Source organism: Erpetoichthys calabaricus, chromosome 8, assembly GCF_900747795.2.
Source record: "Erpetoichthys calabaricus chromosome 8, fErpCal1.3, whole genome shotgun sequence".
Classification (NCBI taxonomy): Eukaryota; Metazoa; Chordata; class Cladistia; order Polypteriformes; family Polypteridae; genus Erpetoichthys; species Erpetoichthys calabaricus.
The window spans coordinates 4,232,917-4,250,994 of record NC_041401.2 but is presented as its reverse complement, the minus strand read 5'-3'; the positions used below and the strand labels follow the sequence as shown (position 1 = coordinate 4,250,994).

The 18,078-nt window shown below is 44.5% G+C and overlaps 1 protein-coding gene across 1 annotated transcript in view; it reads left to right on the top strand.

The window, feature by feature from the left end:
- Positions 1–18,078, top strand: part of ccdc141 (coiled-coil domain containing 141) — a 160,547-nt gene that overhangs the window by 20,858 nt on the left and 121,611 nt on the right. Inside the window, exons 17-18 of the mRNA XM_051930465.1 lie at positions 1,272–1,421; positions 15,785–15,925. Coding sequence (XP_051786425.1) covers positions 1,272–1,421; positions 15,785–15,925 — 291 coding nt within the window. The remainder of the gene's footprint in view (positions 1–1,271; positions 1,422–15,784; positions 15,926–18,078) is intronic.

Sequence of the window (18,078 nt, the reverse complement as noted above, 5' to 3'; positions counted from 1 at the left end):
GAATGCACAGCCTTGGGTGACAGAGGACCAAACCGTTACGTTGGGAGGTTTTCCACCATAGTCAGAGCTTGGAAATCTGGATGTGTACCTGAATCGGTCATAATTGTGTTGTGCGGCATACAGTGTGTGATGGATGGCGAAGGACTGAGGGGGTCAGATGTACACAGGGCACTGCCCTCCCCCGGTCCGCTAGATGGCAGCACCCCCCCCCCCCCGGGTTGCAGCAGTGCCTCATATCCCTGCACGGCTCCATGGGAGTTGGAGTCTGCCTTGTTGGGTTCTGTGGTAGCCACCAGGGGGAGCTGCAGAGCCCTACTTTGGGCTTTCACCACACCAGGGGGGGATTCCAGACCCAAAACGAGACACCTGGAGTAACCTGCCTTCATAGTCGGCAGGAAGAAGGATGAAGAAGAAGAAGAAGAAGAGGAGTGGAGGTGGAAGGACTGTAAACGAAAACCCGTGTTGTGCTTTGAACTTGGGCGGCAGGTGTCTGTCTGGGTCAGGTTTGGGCGGCTGGTGCGCCCCCTGGAGGGCACAAATGAAAACACAAGAGAAATGTAAAGAGGGTCGGTGAACCAAAATGTACCCGCTGTAGGCCGCTCGTTTACTAGTCAGAGCACAGTGTGAACGCCGATGTGCAGTGAAAGTAGAAAATGCGATCAAGGACTCCATTAACTGATTTGAAAGGTTTTCGAGTTTTGGATTGGTGCTCATATTATTATTTCTTACATTTTTGTGTATACGCAAGTCAAATTAAAAGATACAATGCAATGACATGCGTCAGTAGAAGACTCCCCACTTTTTAGGAGCCCTTATCTGTGTCACTTACATGCAAATGGAGCCCAGACAGGCTTGTGGGACACGTCAGCTCATCTCTGAGCCACAGGTTGGCCATTCAGGTGGTGGTAGTGAGGGTGAGGGTGGCACACAGCTGGTTTTCTACAGCCCTGCTACATCTGCTCTAGCAAATCAATATTTTTACATTTATTAATCCTTTATTCGCCGTATATAATTTCTCGTGTCCTTTTTCGTATACCCCAGCTTACTCATCAGAGAGTTTTGGGGTCAGCTATTTGGACACCCTTGGAGCAGTTGCAGGTAAAGGGGTCTTAGAGCTCAAGGGAGTGGCATTCCTTCTGTCACTGTCAGGATTCGAACCGCCAGTCTTTTTGAGTTGCTCAGACCCTTTAGCCAGAGAGCCACCACTCCGCCAAGCCAACACCATCGTGGTCACGGTCACTTTGTCCTCACTGCCTCTTTGAATTTTACAGAAAGCTCTCGGGTTTTCAACGGAGCAACTGAAACAAAAGGTGGATTCCCTGAAGTCGGAGAGCATCAGCTGGACCACCGAGGCCAACAAATGCGAGGAGAGCCTCCTGAGCAACGTCAACTGCTGTGCTGTGAAGGAGGAGACCACGGAGGTAAGAAGCCACTTTCTGGGGGTTGGAGGAGGGGTGACGATGGTTCAGGTGGATGAAGGTGACAAAGACCTGGACGGGACGTGTGAGGATGTGGTGGAAACTTGAGGGCTGCTTAGCGTCTGTAGGCTCAAGGTCCACCTGTCTCTGTACAGCTGATATTGTTAGAAATCGAGGAGAAATGTCCACATTTTAGATGTTTAGATTGGTTTGTGTCTTTGTTTTTATTATCCATGACCTATTCTCTGTTTTTGGGGTTCATTTGATCTTTTCAATTTACATTGACAAAAGTTTAGTTTTGTTCCCCTCCTGTTCGTTCCTTTGTTTGCATGACAAAGTAAGATGTGACATGTGACCACCATTATCACATCACTGATGTCACAACATTCTGAATCTCCAGACCTCCCAAGGACAAAAGTCCCCGAAATCTCCTAAAATGCCCACCGGAATTGAGAAATTGTCAAACCCGGCTAGTAACGAGGGCAAGTTCAAGGACTTCTTAAAATGATTTTTTTTTCAAAAAACACCCAGAGCGCAAAAGGCAAAGGAGTCGGCCAAACAATAAGACGATCCAATAGCAAGTAAAGCTTCAACGTAGAACCCAATGGGCGACGTGAAGAACCGAGTACGGGATCAGAAAAAGAAAAATCACAGAAGCACAGAAAGAACAGCAAGGGATTGTGGGTAGCCCTCACCTTTATAGGGCTGAGGGCGGTACCTTGTGGTGACGGGCAGGTGGCCCCGCCTCTTGGGGAGCTACCCCTTCAAACACATGGAACATAACAAACGCATAAGGGAAATGACAAAAGTGATATTAACTTAAATAAATAACTCAAGAAGGATAAGAAAGAAGGATTTGAACCCCAGCCAGAAACAGAAAAACATCACACAGGTGTTAGCCCCCCACCTTGTCTGCCCTTCTAGACCCCAGTCTTCAGGCCAGGATGACCAAGTATGAAGATGGACTTTATTGTTTGAACTTATTGTTGTTTGTGGGAATTTTTAGGGGAATCTGAAAGGAGATTGGGGGGGTAACGTTATGTGTCTGTTTTTCATATTTTATGTTATTTCTGTCAATTTTGTTTATTATTAATTATCCATACATCAATTCATCCATTATCCAACCCGCTATATCCTAACTACAGGGTCACGGGGGTCTGCTGGAGCCAATACCAGCCAACACAGGGTGCAAAGCAGGAAACAAACCCCGGGCAGGGTGCCAGCCCACCGCAGATTAGTTGATTATGTTCTGTGCCTTTAAGTTTACTTATGTTCCTTGTGGGTGGAGCCCCAGGAGGCGGGACCACCCTGACATCACCATACCTGAGTTCTCCCTCTGGCATTTACATGAGTTGAGAAGGCTCAGGAGCAGGAGATCATGTGTAATGCTGTGGAGTTTTGGGAGTATTGTGTTTTCTGTCTTGGATATTCTGTTTTTCTTGATTTATTGTGCTCTGTCTGAAGGGCTCTGAATTTTAAATTGCATTTTGTGAATTGTTTGCTTAGGATGGCTTTTCACCTTTGAGCTTTTCAATGTATTTTTCTATTTTTTTCAAGCTAAATCCTAGATCTATAAATAAAAAAAAAAATTATCTGCCCTTTAATAAAAGCTGAGGGTTTATCATTATCCCTCCTCTTTAGGGTTTTTGTTATATTTCTGTGATATTTTTGAGCATTAGGTTGACAAAAGCTTCACTCAGAACTAGTAATACTCACAGGTCTGAAACTGTCAGCTTAAAGTGGACCAGGATAAAACTGAGGATGTCATTTTAACAACTTTCTGTTCAGATATGATCATCTTGTCAGAAGTTAACTAATTTGTATGTCTTTATTATATACCATTTGGTATGGGATTTGTCAAAGTAGTGTGATGTGCCATCTGTTGGAAAGACAGAGAGACAACAACCAGGTGAATGCACATATTCATAAATACACAGATGCTTTATTTTTGGTAATGAAATGCACTGCATTAAATCATGAAATATTTATATTAACTCTATAGACACTGATGCATTTATTTCTAATTTAAAGAGTTGTCCATTTTTGGGATTGCACTTTCTGCCTTGTGATTTACAGTCTTAACCACTAGGGGGCCTTGTTTCCCACATTATCGGCTCCACGACTCAGTGAATACTTTTCAAAGTCAAGGTCAAAGTGAACTTTATTGTCATCTCAACCATATACAAGTATACAGATAGACGAAATTGTGATTTTTATGTCACACCACTTGCTGTCTGTCACAAAGTGCTGTCCTCCAGCTATTTTTCCACTGTGATTACCACGCCAGGGCACTTTGTATCCCTAATGACGTTTTTGCCTTCATACTGGCAGATGAATGCTTGTGCAGATAAGAGGCTGCCCATGGCAGGGTGGCTGACCTCAGCGTTGTCGTCATCCTCTCCATTTCTGCACCTGCAGATTGTCACACACCACAGGCTTGTCTTACAGAAACAGCCTTATGTTCCTTGTGAGTGGAGCCCCAGGAGGCGGGACCACCCTGACATCACCACGCCTGAGTTCTCCCTCTGGCATTTAAATGAGTTGAGAAGGCCGATATAAAACTTGTGATTTACAGTCTTAACCACTTGGGGGCCTCGTTTCCCACATTATCAGCTCCATGACTCCGTGAATGCTTTTTATGTCACCCAACTTGCTGTCTGTCACAAAGTGCTCTTTTTCCACTGTGATTACCACATCAGGGCACTTTTTATCCATAATGACGTTTTTGCCCTCATACTGGCAGATGAACGCTTGTGCAGATACGGGGCTGCCCATGGCAGGGGGACTGACCTCAGCATTGTCGTCATCCTCTCCATTTGTGCACCTGCAGATTGTCACACACCACAGGCTTGTCTTACAGAAACAGCAGAGACAGAAGTGTAAGCTTGCCCTGGCATATCAGTCCTAATCGATTTGTGATGTCAGGCATTCCGATGATCAATCTGGAGGCTGCCTGCCCGCCTTCCTTCTCCTTGTGTTTCTCTTCACCTGTCAGTGGGCTCAGGTTTCAGCAGATGTTTGAGTCTTGGTCTTGGAGGAGAGTCCTGATCCTCCAATTTCTGATAGAGGTCTTCAAGGTCGATAAGCTGCTCATGTTATGTTTCCCATGATGCAGTTTGGTTTTTGCAGGCCTCACCATTTAGTGAAGCCGTTACTGCTCTGTTGCTAGGGTAACGATCTGGTAGTGAACAGCTGTGACGTCACAGGGTGTAAAGGTCATGATGCACACTTTCCTACTTGTCCGAGTTTGCGGATAACTAAGATTATCGTGTGTCAGTTTAGTTCATGTAAGCGACTCCTGCTCTTTGTGATTTAGGGTTTCGGTTTTGGCTTGACCCCTAGTGGTTAAGACTTAAGAAACTCGGGTATCCTGGAACCGCCCGGGTCAACCTTTAGGTCAGCGTTTCTCAACGTTTAAGTATTTGTGACCTGAGCTTTCATAACAGTTTTAATCGCAGCCCCCCCTAATGTTTTTTTGAAAGGAGCCCACTAATACCAATTTGTTCTTTTTTCAATTAATGATATATCATAGATGCATATTTTATTAGACCTACTTAACTTTTATCGACATTCATCTAACTCAGTATTTATTTTTCTAGTATCAGAATGTAGTTTAAGTTAATTTGTTTTGGTTTCAATAGATGTATTTTTCATATTATCGATTCTTGTTTTCTTTTTTTTCACATCTTCGCGCCCCCCTTTTTGTTACTTTGCGCCCCCCCCTTAGGGGGGTCCGCCCCACAGTTTGAGAACCACTGCTTTGTGATGTCACCACACCGAGGAATTCTAGGAAATTGCCATAGAAACGACTGATAACAAATCTTCAGCATGGCGGTTCCCAGCGAAAACCAAAATGGAGTCACAGTAAGATGTTGTGACAGATAGGGGGTGCTATCGCTCCCTTGAACCCTCGGACCAGACACCAGATAAAAGTCCAATTATTATTTATTTTATAATAATAATGTGCACCAAGCAACCTCCACTCCACAATACTCATAAATCACCAATATAATACTAACAATAATCAATCCTCCACTCCCAGACGCGTTGCCACCCTTCCTCCCGACTCAGCTCAACCCTGGGATCTCCCACATTCCTTTTTATATTTCTTGACCCGGAAGTGTTTCTCTTCTCACTGTCCATGTGACTGGCAACACTTCCGGGTCGGATGAAAACTCCTTTTTCTTCAACCCGGAAGCACGTCATGTCCTCTGTCCATGTGACTGGGACGTACTCCCGGGCTGTGTTGAAAATACGAGTCTCTGGGCCTCCCTGCAGCGTCCCCTGGCGGCCCTGACATTATCCAGCAGGGCTATACAGGAAAACTCCAATGTCCATGATGCCCTGCTGGAGTTCGGGGCACCTCCATGCTATAGGAAGGGCTCCATCTGGCGGCTAGGGGGTATTGGACGGGATGACTGGCCGGCCATATCCCACAATGTGACAAAATTTTCAACAGACTAAATACACCGTTTACTCCAAATTTGATTTGAGATTTGAAGCCCCTGACTATCGACATCCCCAAGAACGACAAAAAGATGTCAAAATCCGCTCAGGAACCAATGCAATAAATACTTAAAAGTCTCGGGTTTTGGTGTCTGAATTTCTTGATCCTCTGGTTTTGACTTTTGTCTCCTTGCTGTGGTCAACAAGCCTTCATCCCCGAGTGTAAAGAGTTTCTTTGTGTCCTCTTTGCGCTCTTCTCATAATCTGTCATTGTTTTATTTGGTATTGTTAATATTGTTTACTATTTGTCTAGTCACTTATTTTATGTCATTTTTTGTTGTTTATTTAGTTTCTATGTATGAGAACCCAGTCACTGGGGGAGCACAAACCAGTGTGTTTCTTCGTGCCGGTCCCAAGCCCGGATAAATGGGGAGGGTTACGTCAGGAAGGGCATCCGGTGTAAAATTTTGCCAATTCAATATGCGGACAACAATACAGATTTCCAGATCGGTCGAACCCCGGGTTAACAACGACTGCCACCAGTACTGGTAGTCAACAGGGTGCTGGCGGAAATTAGGCAACTGTTGGCCGAAGAAGAAGAAGAGGGGGGAGACGTGTCCGGAGGGGAGATGAGAGGAGGAAAGTAAAGAGAGTGGAACTGAGGGTAGGAACTGTGAATGTTGGCAGTATGACTGGTAAGGGGAGAGAGTTAGCAGATATGATGGAGAGAAGGAAGGTTGATATATTGTGCATGAAAAATACTAAATAGAAGGGGAGTAACGCCAGGTGGATCAGAGGAGGATTCAAATTGTTCTATCATGGTGTGAATGGGAGGAGAAATGGAGTAGGAGTTTTTCTGAAGGAACAGCATGTCAAGAGTGTTTGGAGGTGAAAAGAGTGTCAGGAAGAGTGACGATTATGAAGCTGGAAATTGGAGGTGTGATGATGAATGTTGTTAGTGCATATGCACCACAAGTTGGGTGTGCAATGGATGAGAAAGAAGATTTTTGGAGTGAGTTGGATGAAGTGATGAACAGTGTACCCAAGGGACAGAAAGTGGTGATTGGTAGTGCTGCTGCTTTGCAGTAAGGAGACTGTGGAAGATTGTGGGTTCGCTTCCCGGTTCCTCCCTGTGTGGATAGCGCTTTGAGTACTGAGAAAAGCGCTATATAAATGTAATGAATTATTATTAAGGGAACTGAGGAGACGAGGAGGTGATGGGTAGGTATGGTGTCAAGGAGAGGAATGAAAAAGGTCAGAGGATAGTGGATTTTGCCAAAAGGATGGACATGGCTGTGGTGAATATGTATTTTAAGAAGAGGGAGGAACATAGGGTTACGTACAAGAGTGGAGGAAGATGCACACAGGTAGATGACATCCTATGTAGAAGAGACAATCTGAAGGAGATTGAAGACTGCAAAGTGGTGGCAGGGGAAAGTGTAGTTAGACAGCATAGGATGGTGGTCTGTAGGATGATGTTGGAGATCAGGAAGAGGAAGAGAGTGAGGGCAGAGCCAAGGATCAAATGGTGGAAGTTGAAACAGGAAGACTGCAAGGCTGAGTTTAGGGAGAAGGTGAGACAGGCACTGGGTGGTAGTGAAGAGTCACCAGACAGCTGGGAAACTACAGCAGATGTAGTAAGGGGGACAGCAAGAAGGGTGCTTGGCGTGACATCTGGAAAGAAGAAGGAGGAAAAGGAAACCTGGTGGTGGAATGAGGAAATACAGGAGAGTATACAGAGGAAGAGGATGGCGAAGAAGAAGTGGGACAGTCAGAGAGATGCAGAAGATAGATAAGGCGTAAGGTGAAGAGAGAGGTGGCGAAGGCTAAAGAAAAGGCATATGATGTGCTGTATGAGAGGTTGGACACTAAGGAGGGAGAAAAGGACTGGTGGGCTAGACAGAGAGGGGCCGAGCTGGGAAACATGTGCAGCAGGTTATGGTGATAAAGGATAAAGATGGAAACGTACTAACAAGCGAGGAGAGTGTGATGAGAAGATGGAAAGAGTACTTTGAGAGGCTGATGAATGAAGAGAATGAGAGAGAAAAGAGGTTGGATGATGTGGAGATAGTGAATCAGGAAGTGCAATGGATTAGCAAGGAGGAAGTAAGGACAGTGATGAAGAGGAAGAAAATTGGAAAAGCCATTGGTCCAGATGGCATAGCTGTGGAAGCATGGAGGTGTTTAGGAGAGATGGCAGTGGAGTTTTTAACCAGATTGTTTAATGGAAATTTGGAAAGTGAGAGGATACCTGAGGAGTGGAGAAGAAGTGTACTGGTGGGCCGATATTTAAGAATAAGGGGGATGTGCAGGACTGTAGTAACTACAGGGGGATGAAATTGATGAGCCACAGCAAGAAGTTATGGGAAAGAGCATTGGAAGCTCAGTTAAGAAGTGAGGTTGTGATTAGTGAGCAGCAGTGTGGTGTCATGACAGGAAAGAGCACCACAGATGAGATGTTTGCTCTGAGGATGTTGATGGAGAAGTTTAGAGAAGAACAGAAGGAGTTGCATTGTGTCTTTGTGGACCTGAAGAAAGCAAATGACAGGGTGAGGAGAGAGGAGCTGTGGTATTGTATGAGGAAGTCAAGAGTGGCAGAGAAGTACGTAAGAGTTATACAGGATATGTACGAGGGAAGGGTGACAGTGGTGAGGTCTGCGGTGGGAGTGATGCCAGCCTCTCCAACTGGACACCCCCCTTGATTTCCTGTCCATGAAGACCCCAAACAGAAGGGGTGAGGAGAGCACCGCCTTGATGGAGTTGGTCACCCATAGTGAACGAATTCGACTTAGCGGCAAGCGTTTGAATACGACTCTCAACTGCGTCCATGTGGGGTACAAATAGCACTGAAGGAGGGCCCTGGTTACTGCTACATTCTGGCATCATCTGCCACAACACATGCCAAGGGACACACTCAGGTGCTTCTCTCAAATCTACAAAAGCCACGTGGACTGGGCGGTCAAACACCAATCCACAGTGCAGCAACTGCGCCAGAGAGAGAAGAGCTGGCCTGCCGTCCCAAACCACATTAACAGAAATGACAACAACCAAAAGACCAAGAAATGAAGTAAAAAGACACAAAAAAGAATTGACACCTAAGCCAATGGCACAACAGAACAGACTATTGGATTTAAAAGTTAGTCGTGTAGATTTTTAGGGTCTCCAGAACTGATAACATAGAGGTGTGTGCCCCCTTCTGAGTATCCAATGCATTTAACTTCATAATATAACGTCCTTCTTCACTTATTTTTCTTACACATGGACGTCTTTCTGTTCCTCTGCGTGTTTTGCTGATGTCAGAGGCCTGGAAGCAGCTGGCATTTGCTGACATTTGAGCCACCAGGAGTCAACCTGATATCCAACAAGTGGAGCTTCGGTGCCAGCGCACAAATAAAGATGTAGGCTGTAAATCTGACCAGGCTGTCCACAGCGAGTCAGTGTGTCATCTGAGAGAAGCTGCGAGGGACACTTAACACTAGAATTACCAGAGCCTACGAGAAAACTCGTAAATCCGGCCCACCTTAAATCCATTTGCACCTCTCCGTCAGCGTCTTTTGTCCTGTAAATGTGCCGAATAAGACGAGCAGCAAGCAGCCTGCTATTCCATCCCCCCACCGTCGCAGAATGTGCACAAAGTTCTCCCATCTCAGGCCTTGATTGATTATCTGGGAGTGAAGTGCTGGAGTTTTAGAGTGGAAATAATAGTTCGTTATTTGGAACACATGCATTTCATGTGTGTTCCGTAGCTACAGTAATCTCTGTAAACACATTGTTAAAACAGAAACTTTTTCATATTTTAGTAATTAATGTTGCAAAGTGTTGGCGTAAACAATGGAATGTGTGAAGCATGAAGTCCAAACATCAAATAAACACTTTCACAAAAGGTTCAAGGACGATACGATAGCTTCCATGGCGTATTGGTAAGATTTGCTGACTTGTAATCAAGAGTCCCTGGTTCGATCCCCACTGCCTCCTATATTTACCGTTTTCAGTCATGAGCTGCTCTTATTGTTAATATTATACAATAAACACATACATTTGGTTTGCATCTGTAACAGACCGTGTAAATTTATAGTACTTGTAAAAGATACCGTTTTTTATTTCACTTTTATTCTCTCAGTCACAATCACGATATTCTCCCCGTGTCTGCGTGGGTTTCCTCCGGGCGCTCACAGGGGGCGCCGGTCACACACACACACATATCTGCACACACTGGGCCAGCGGACCCCACGTCCACGTCACTGGATTACGGAGGAGCAGAAATACTGAAATTAAAAATGTGTGTTATAACGTAAGCCTTCAAGATGAGATTATTTTACTTCAAGAAACCAATGGCACCCAACGTGTTTTGGAGCAGGGACCTCACAGCTAAGGCCATTTCTAACAGTGGACCCCTTGATTCTTAATGTCATTCTGCATTACATTTTCATATTTTATTTTATGAAAGGGGTGGCACGGTGGCGCAGTGGGTAGCACTGCTACCTCGCAGTTTGGGGACCCTGGTTCGCTTCCCGTGTCCTCCCCTGCGTAGAGTTTGCATGTTCTCCCTGTGTCTGCGTGGGTTTCCTCCGGGCACTCCGGTTTCCTCCCAAATACATGCAGGTTAGGTGGATTGGCGATTCTAAATTGGCCCTAGTGTATGCTTGGTGTGTGGGTGTGTTTGTGTGTGTCCTGCGGTGGGTTGGCACCCTGCCTGGGATTGGTTCCTGCCTTGTGCCCTGTGTTGGCTGGGATTGGCTCCAGCAGACCCCCGTGACCCTGTGTTTGGATTCAGCGGGTTGAATAATGGATGGATGGACGATCACGATACATACTTCCGCCCCAGGGATCTGTATACTGTTAGTTTTTATTTGAAACTGGGAATAACTGGAGATGTGAGTGGTGTTTTGAGACAATGGAACTGGACATTCTCTGATCTGGATGGATAAAAGCTGACACACAGACGCTGGTGAATCTGCCTCATTCGTATCTCGTTGTCACTTGATTTTTTTTATTCAGTTTTATTGAGTGTTCCTGCTCACGCCGAATTAGCATGCACCTTATGGTGTATGATGTCAAAAAAAAAAGACCGTCTTTCCTACATTTACGACATGTGTACCTGTTGCAATGTACACGCTTCTCTCTATGCTGTGGTTTCTATTACACACCTGAAAGAAAGAGACAATATATGTGACATTTTGAAGAAATCATTTTATGACCTGAATAGTACCAATCAGAACAACAACACAGCAACAACATCTTATATATAATTCGCCAGTCTACTCACTCACTCACTCACTCACTCACTCACTCACTCACTCACTCACTCACTCACTCACTCACTCACTCACTCACTCACTCACTCACTCACTCACTCACTCACTCACTCACTCACTCACTCACGTCTGTCCGAAGCCAAATGCGCAGTCGCCTTCTGCGCAGCTGTCCGAAAAACCTTACGAGACTGACATCACGGCAGGCGGCGGATTTACGGCTGCGAAAATTCAAAGAGAAAGGCGACTTCAATTAAAGCTCTAGAGGCCTGAAAGGCGATTTCGACTACAGCTCGAGGCCTAATTACGCATTCATTCAATACACCTATACCAGGTTTGTGGTGCTTATACTTATTACTATTGCACTCGTGCACGTTTCATCTTACGTTGTCGAAACGGGCTCTTTGTCTAGTTTATTTCTATAGCACATTTTCATACAAAAAGTAGCTCAAAGTGCTTTACATAATGAAGAAAAGAAAAATAAAAGACAAGGTAAGAAATTAAAATAAGGTAACATTAGTTAATATAGAATAAGAGTAAGGTCCGATGGCCAGGGGGGGGACAGAAAAAACAAAAAAAAACTCCAGACGGCTGGAGAAAAAAAATTAAATCTGCAGGGGTTCCAGGCCACAAGACCACCCAGTCCCCTCTGGGCATTCTACCTAACAAAAATAAAATAGTCCTCTTTGTAATTAGGGTTCTCACGGAAGGACTTGATGATGATGGTCGTGCAGACTTCTGGCTTTTAATCCATCAAGAATCAGAAAACATCATCACACTAATGCAATATTATTCTCCTTTCTCTTTTTGTTCTTTCTTTTTCCTTCTTCTAACTGTCTCAGGCTTCTCTATATATGCAGAGAGGACATGGCAGCTGCAGCCCATTAGCCACAGGAACAATCACGGATGCGGGCAGTCTCTCACCTGTGCACTTTGGTGAGAAACGCTCACACCTCAGATCGCCCTGCGGCTCACTATAGTTACCACTCCCCCTCGCTAAGCTGCGAGCGCAGCGATTATTTATTAAAAACAAATGGCCCTTGTTGGAAGAGCTGTGGACCCATCACACCATAGCGACCTCAATTGGGTGCGGCGAATAAAGGCGTTCTTAGATAATTTAGATAATAATAGATGGATTATAATAGTAGATAATAATAAAATATCTACGTGGCATTGCACATAATCTACAGCTTTAAGTGTAACACAACAATGAGTAAGAGCAGAAAACAACGAAATATAGAGAGCTTTAGAAATAGTTCGTTAGAAGTTCATGCATTAATTAATTGGATGTTTTAATATTCTTGCTTTCGCCTTTTTATACGTTCAATCATTGCCTTTATCTAATAAATTTTCTGTAATAATTTTGTTGCGTTTGTTGCCTTTACTCGCTGTGCCCAATTGAGGTCGCCCTTTTGAAGCTCGCCTTTTTGTGCGCGCCCTTATTGAATAGAACCAGCATCAGGTGCCCTTTCAATGTAACAGGAACCACAGCATAGAGAGAAGTGCGTGCATTGCAACAGCTACGCATGTCGTAAATGTAGGAAGGACGGTTCTTGTAGCACGGAGAAAAAACACTAATAGTGTCAGATCCCTATGGCGGTAGTATGTATCGTGATCGTGACTGAGAGAATAAAAGTGAAATAAAAAACGGTATCTTTCACAAGTCCTATAAATGTACATGTAATGGGCTAGAATTCAGTATTCTAAAGAAAATGACATTTCGGTGTGTTGCTTAGTGTAATGGGCTGTAAACCAGTGTTTTAAAGAAAAGGCAGAATTTCTGGAAAATTCTGCTACAGGTTATTGCTGATGGCTATCTACAGGACATAAATATTTACCTGTCTTGCTAAAGAGTCACCTGCTTTGAATAGTCGGACTGCTTTGATTTAGTATCTCATCTACACACAATGTGGGGATACAGAACTGTCTGCTTCCTTGGAAAATTAACGAGTTCTGGGGACATTGGTTTCTAATCAAGTACTCAAAGTAAATGTGTTTACAATATTTGTTATACTGAGGAAATTGGCTTGCACCATTGTTTTCACTGATTGCCATGTTGATCTATGCAGAAATTGAAGCATATACAGTGGAACCTCGATTTGCGAGTAACTTGGTTTACGAGTGTTTTGCAAGACGAGCAAAAATTTTTAATAAATTTTGACTTGATAAACTAGCGAGGTCTTGCAGTACGAGAAGTATGTATACGCTTTGTCTGCTGAGCATCATATTTTCACAACTGAGCTGATGGTTCTTCTCTCTCTCTCGCTGCGGGATTGTGGGCAATCGTCTCCTATTCTCGGTCTGAGTCGGTGTGCTTCACTCATAGTAAACATCCGTACGAGCATATACTGTTTACTACAGCATTAGCATTGTGACTGTGTGTGCGCGCGCGTGTGTGCGCACGTGTGTTTGTGTGTGTGTGTGTGCTCGCACGCGCGTGTGTGCTGTGACGTGCGAGTCCCTGTCTTACACACTAAAACACAAAGCTTTATTCAGCTTGAAACAGACACAGCACTCAGGCAGGGCCCTGCACATTTGTAATATTCCTTGTTCCTTGTATCACCCATCGACGGCAGGCGCTTACAGCATGTCCGCGATCTTTTCGAATTCGCTTTTACGGCGAACTGCTACAGCCCTGGGAGACTGCGATTGCTTTGGGACGCTCTTCCGCGTGTCATCCCGTTGGGTGGAATCCCAGAAGAGTTTAGAAACTCACTCACACCAGCCATGATTCTATTCAAAAGTAAAGTGCAGGTTAATTTGTTTTATGTATTTTTACTTTATATTTTGTATTAATCATGTTTTATATAAATGGTTTTGGGTTGTTGAACAAATCATATGATTTTCCATTATTTCTTATGGGGAGATTCACTTTGATATACAAGTGCTTTGGACTGCGAGCACGTTTCCGGAATGAATTATGCTCGCAAACTGAGGTTCCACTGTATATATTTCTGGGAAAAGGAGAATAAAAAGAGAAGAGAACAGAGAAGTATGGTCTGAGACTCGGGACTGCTGCCTGTTTTTTTTTATGCTTTACGCCATATTGCTGTGGCTACACCCTGTAGCAACAGTGGCCTGAACCTGGCCCAGGATCCCCTAGGCCCGAGGTCGGTAACATACTGTACACAGTCTGTTACAGACGCAAACCAAATGTATGTGTGTACTGTATAATATTAACAATAAGAGCAGCTCACTACTGAAAATGGTAAATACAGGAGGCAGTTGGGATCAAACCGGGGACTCTTGATTATAAGTCAGCAAACCTTACCACTACACCACGGAAGCTGTTGTATTGTCCTTGAACCTTTTGTGAAAGTGTTTATTTGATCTTTGGACTTCAGGCTTCACACATTCTATAATTTAACATTAATTACTAAAATATGAAAAAGTTTCTGTTTTAACAATGTGTTTACACAGATTACTGTGGAAACGGAAGACACATGAAATGCATGTGTGCCAAATAACGATCTATTATTTCCACTCTAAAACTCCAGAACTACACTCCCAGATAATCAAACAAGGCCTGAGCTGGGAGAAGTTTGTGAACGTTCTGCGATGGTGAGGGGATGGACTAGCAGGCTGCTTGCTGCTTGTCTTAATCGGCACATTTACAGGACAAAAGACGCTGGCGGAGAGGTGCGAACGGATTTAAGGTGGGGCAGATTTACGAGTTTTCTTGTAGGCTCTGGTAATTCTAGTGTTAATGACACTGGAAGGGTGTGGCTCTGTTCAGGTGTAACGCCATTGGCTGATGGGGGCTACACCCCTAAAACCCGGCCTGTCATCAGCTGTAAAAAGTCATCACTCTGCAGCATTGTCCACTGTGCTCTGGCTCTTTTCTTAGCTATTGTTCATTTTATATAGCGCCTTTCACTAATTAGGGACTTATCTCCACACCAAGAGTGTTTTTTGAGGGGGATTCTGGGGGTTTAGCCTCTGATCTTAGGAATTCTGCCCCGATGACAGCTTCCCACCCCACCCAACCTGCCCAGGTCACTTAGGCTTGTGGCCCCTGATGTTTGGAAGCCCAGTTCTTGTTCCTCCCACTTTGGTTTTCTCAAAATGCTCATCAACAGGGCGAAAATACCAAGGGGTGCCCCTAAATTTGCATCTGTTTCATTAGGGAGGGGGGCTTATCCCTTAATAAGTGTTAAAGCTAGTGACACCCCTGCTCCAACTCCTATTGGTTTCCTTTGCATTTAAAGAAATATTTTCTGGACTTTTTGGACCCCTGACTTGTCACTGGGCTGCGTTCACTGTCACCGTCTCTGTCAGTGTAGCTTTAATTTATAATCAAATTGTGCCAGTTATGACCCTCAGTAAATCAGTCGGCACAGAGCGGAGCTCGGGTGTTCATCATTCTCTAGAAAAATAAAAACACCAGAAATGGGCAAAAATCACAGAAGACAGCATTAAGTGCAGCATACACAATGAGCTCATCCTGCCAGCAGTGGGTGCAGTTCTACATCCTGGGTCACAGGGGGCGCTGGTCACACACTCACACACACCAGGCCAGCTGACCCAACATCCACGTCACTGGACTATGGAGGTGTGAACAAGAGAGCAGAAATACTGAAATTAAAAGTATGTGTCTGAGTTGAAAACACAGTACTGGTGAATGTAAGGTGGCTTCACCGATCTCCTGTCATGTCACCTCTCTTTCAGCTCAGAGAGTCCTTTAAGGATCTCAAGAAGAAATTCAACAACCTAAAATTCAACTACATGAAGAAGAATGACAAGGCCCGGAACATGAAAGCGGTCAAATATCAACTCCAGCAGGTCGAGATGTATGCGGAGAAAATTCAGGTGAGAAAAACCGAATAAGGGACGACAGCCTTGTCACATGGCGGCACGACGGGTGTGCCATCCACATTCATTCATTTATTTATTTATCTAGCGCTTCAGCCCAAAGGGGCTTGACATTTATTTTTTTTGTTGTTTTTAAATACATGACAGATTTCATGAGTCAGTCAGGGTCACATTTGCAGTTAGTGGTGGGATGTGAGTCAGGGACAGATCTGTTATCAGGGTATTCTGGGTGTGTGCCCTGGGGCTCTTATGACTTTTCATCAGACACAGCTTCTGGCCCCTGCTAGATGAAACAATTGAGTGTCTGTGTGATGAAATCACTTAAGGGGACCACCCCAATTTTGAGCGTCCACACGACAAAACAATCAAATCACATCGTTCAGTGAAACAATTAAGTGTTGGCACAATGAGCTCACTATAGGGGACCACCCACCAATAGAGTGTCCACGCAGAAAGACCAAAAGTGTGAATTACCATCATGCATAAAACAAGCAGGTATCCGCATGTTAAAAGTAAGTAAGGGGGCCTGTGGGGGTCCAAATCTGGCTTGGATGGGAGTGTACATAGTGCCGAGGCAGTTTACAGACGCATTACAGTTACTTCACATTCAAGTTCTGAGAGGTCACATGATCTGCTCGGGGTCCTGTAGGTGGTCAGTGTTGGGACGTGAATGTTTGACTCTGTGATTTTAATAGAAAGCCATTTAAGGGACATTAAAGTTAGAACACCGTAGCAGATTTGATAAGTACTAGCCTTTTGGCCCAGCATGCTTGCCAGTTGTATTCACTTCACTTCTCCAAAATAACATCAAGTCGAGTTCTGAGGGTCCCTAAAGTCCTCCTGTCTGCCTCACTACTTGGTCACTTACTTCACACGTTCTCTGTGTAAAGAAAAACTTCCTCATGTTTGTGTGAAATTTCCCCTTCACAAGTTTCCAACTGTGTCCCCGTGTTCTTGATGAACTCATTTTAAAGTCCCCGTCTCAATCCACTGGACTCATTCCCTTCATCATTTTAAACGCTTCACTCAGGTCTCCTCTTCATCTCTTTTTTCTTAAACTCTAAAGGCTCAGCTCTTTTCATCTTTCCTCCCAGTAGCCCTGGAATCATCCCAGTCGCTCTTCTCTGGACTTCCTTAAGTGATGCTTTGTCTATTTTAGGTGCGTTCACATATAACACATAAAGCACCTACTGAGAGAGCCCTGTCTGTCTGTCTGTATGTCTGTCTGACTGTCGGCCCGTCCTCATGAAACATCTCCACCACCCATGGACGAATTTTATTGAAATGTGACCTACTTGTTCTTCAAGGACATTTGTCGAGACAGTTCAGTTTTCGTTGTGACATCATGAGAATACAAAATGACCAATATGTGGACACCAGTAAAACCAGCTAATATGAAAGGAGAAAAGCAACCAAAAGAAGCCCCCCATTTAGCTATTAATATTGGTTAAAAGACAATACGCAGTCCAACTGCTCACTAGCTGCACTTTGACCAACTCCGGTTGGGTCCCCCAGGCGAGGATCTATGACAGTGTTTCTCAACCTGTGGGGGATGCGAAAAAAAATGCGAAATTGAAGTAGAAGCTATTTATTGAAACAAACTCGTTTATTGCAACTGTTTCTTCTTCTTCTTTTGGCTGCTCCCACAGCAGATCATTTTCTTCCATATCTTTCTGTCCTCTGCATCTTGCTCTGTCACCCCTATCACCTGCATGTCCCCTCTCACCACATCCATAAACCTTCTCTTAGGCCTTCCTCTTTTCCTCTTCCCTGGTAGCTCTATCCTTAGCATCCTTCTCCCAGTATACACCCCTCATCTCTCCTCTGCACATGTCCAAATCAACGCAATCTCGCCTCTCTGACTTTGCCTCCCAACTGTCCAACTTGAGCTGACCCTCTAATGTCCTCATTTCTAATCCTGTCCATCCTCGTCATACCCAATGCAAATTTTAGCATCTTTAACTCTGCCACCTCCAGCTCTGTCTCCTGTGCCACCATCTCTAACCCATATAACATAGCTGGTCTCACTACCATCCTGTTGACCTTCCCTTTCACTCTTACTGATACCCGTCTGTCACAAATCACTCCTGACACTCTTCTCCACTCACTCCACCCTGCCTGCACTCTCTTGTTCACTTCTCCTCCACAAT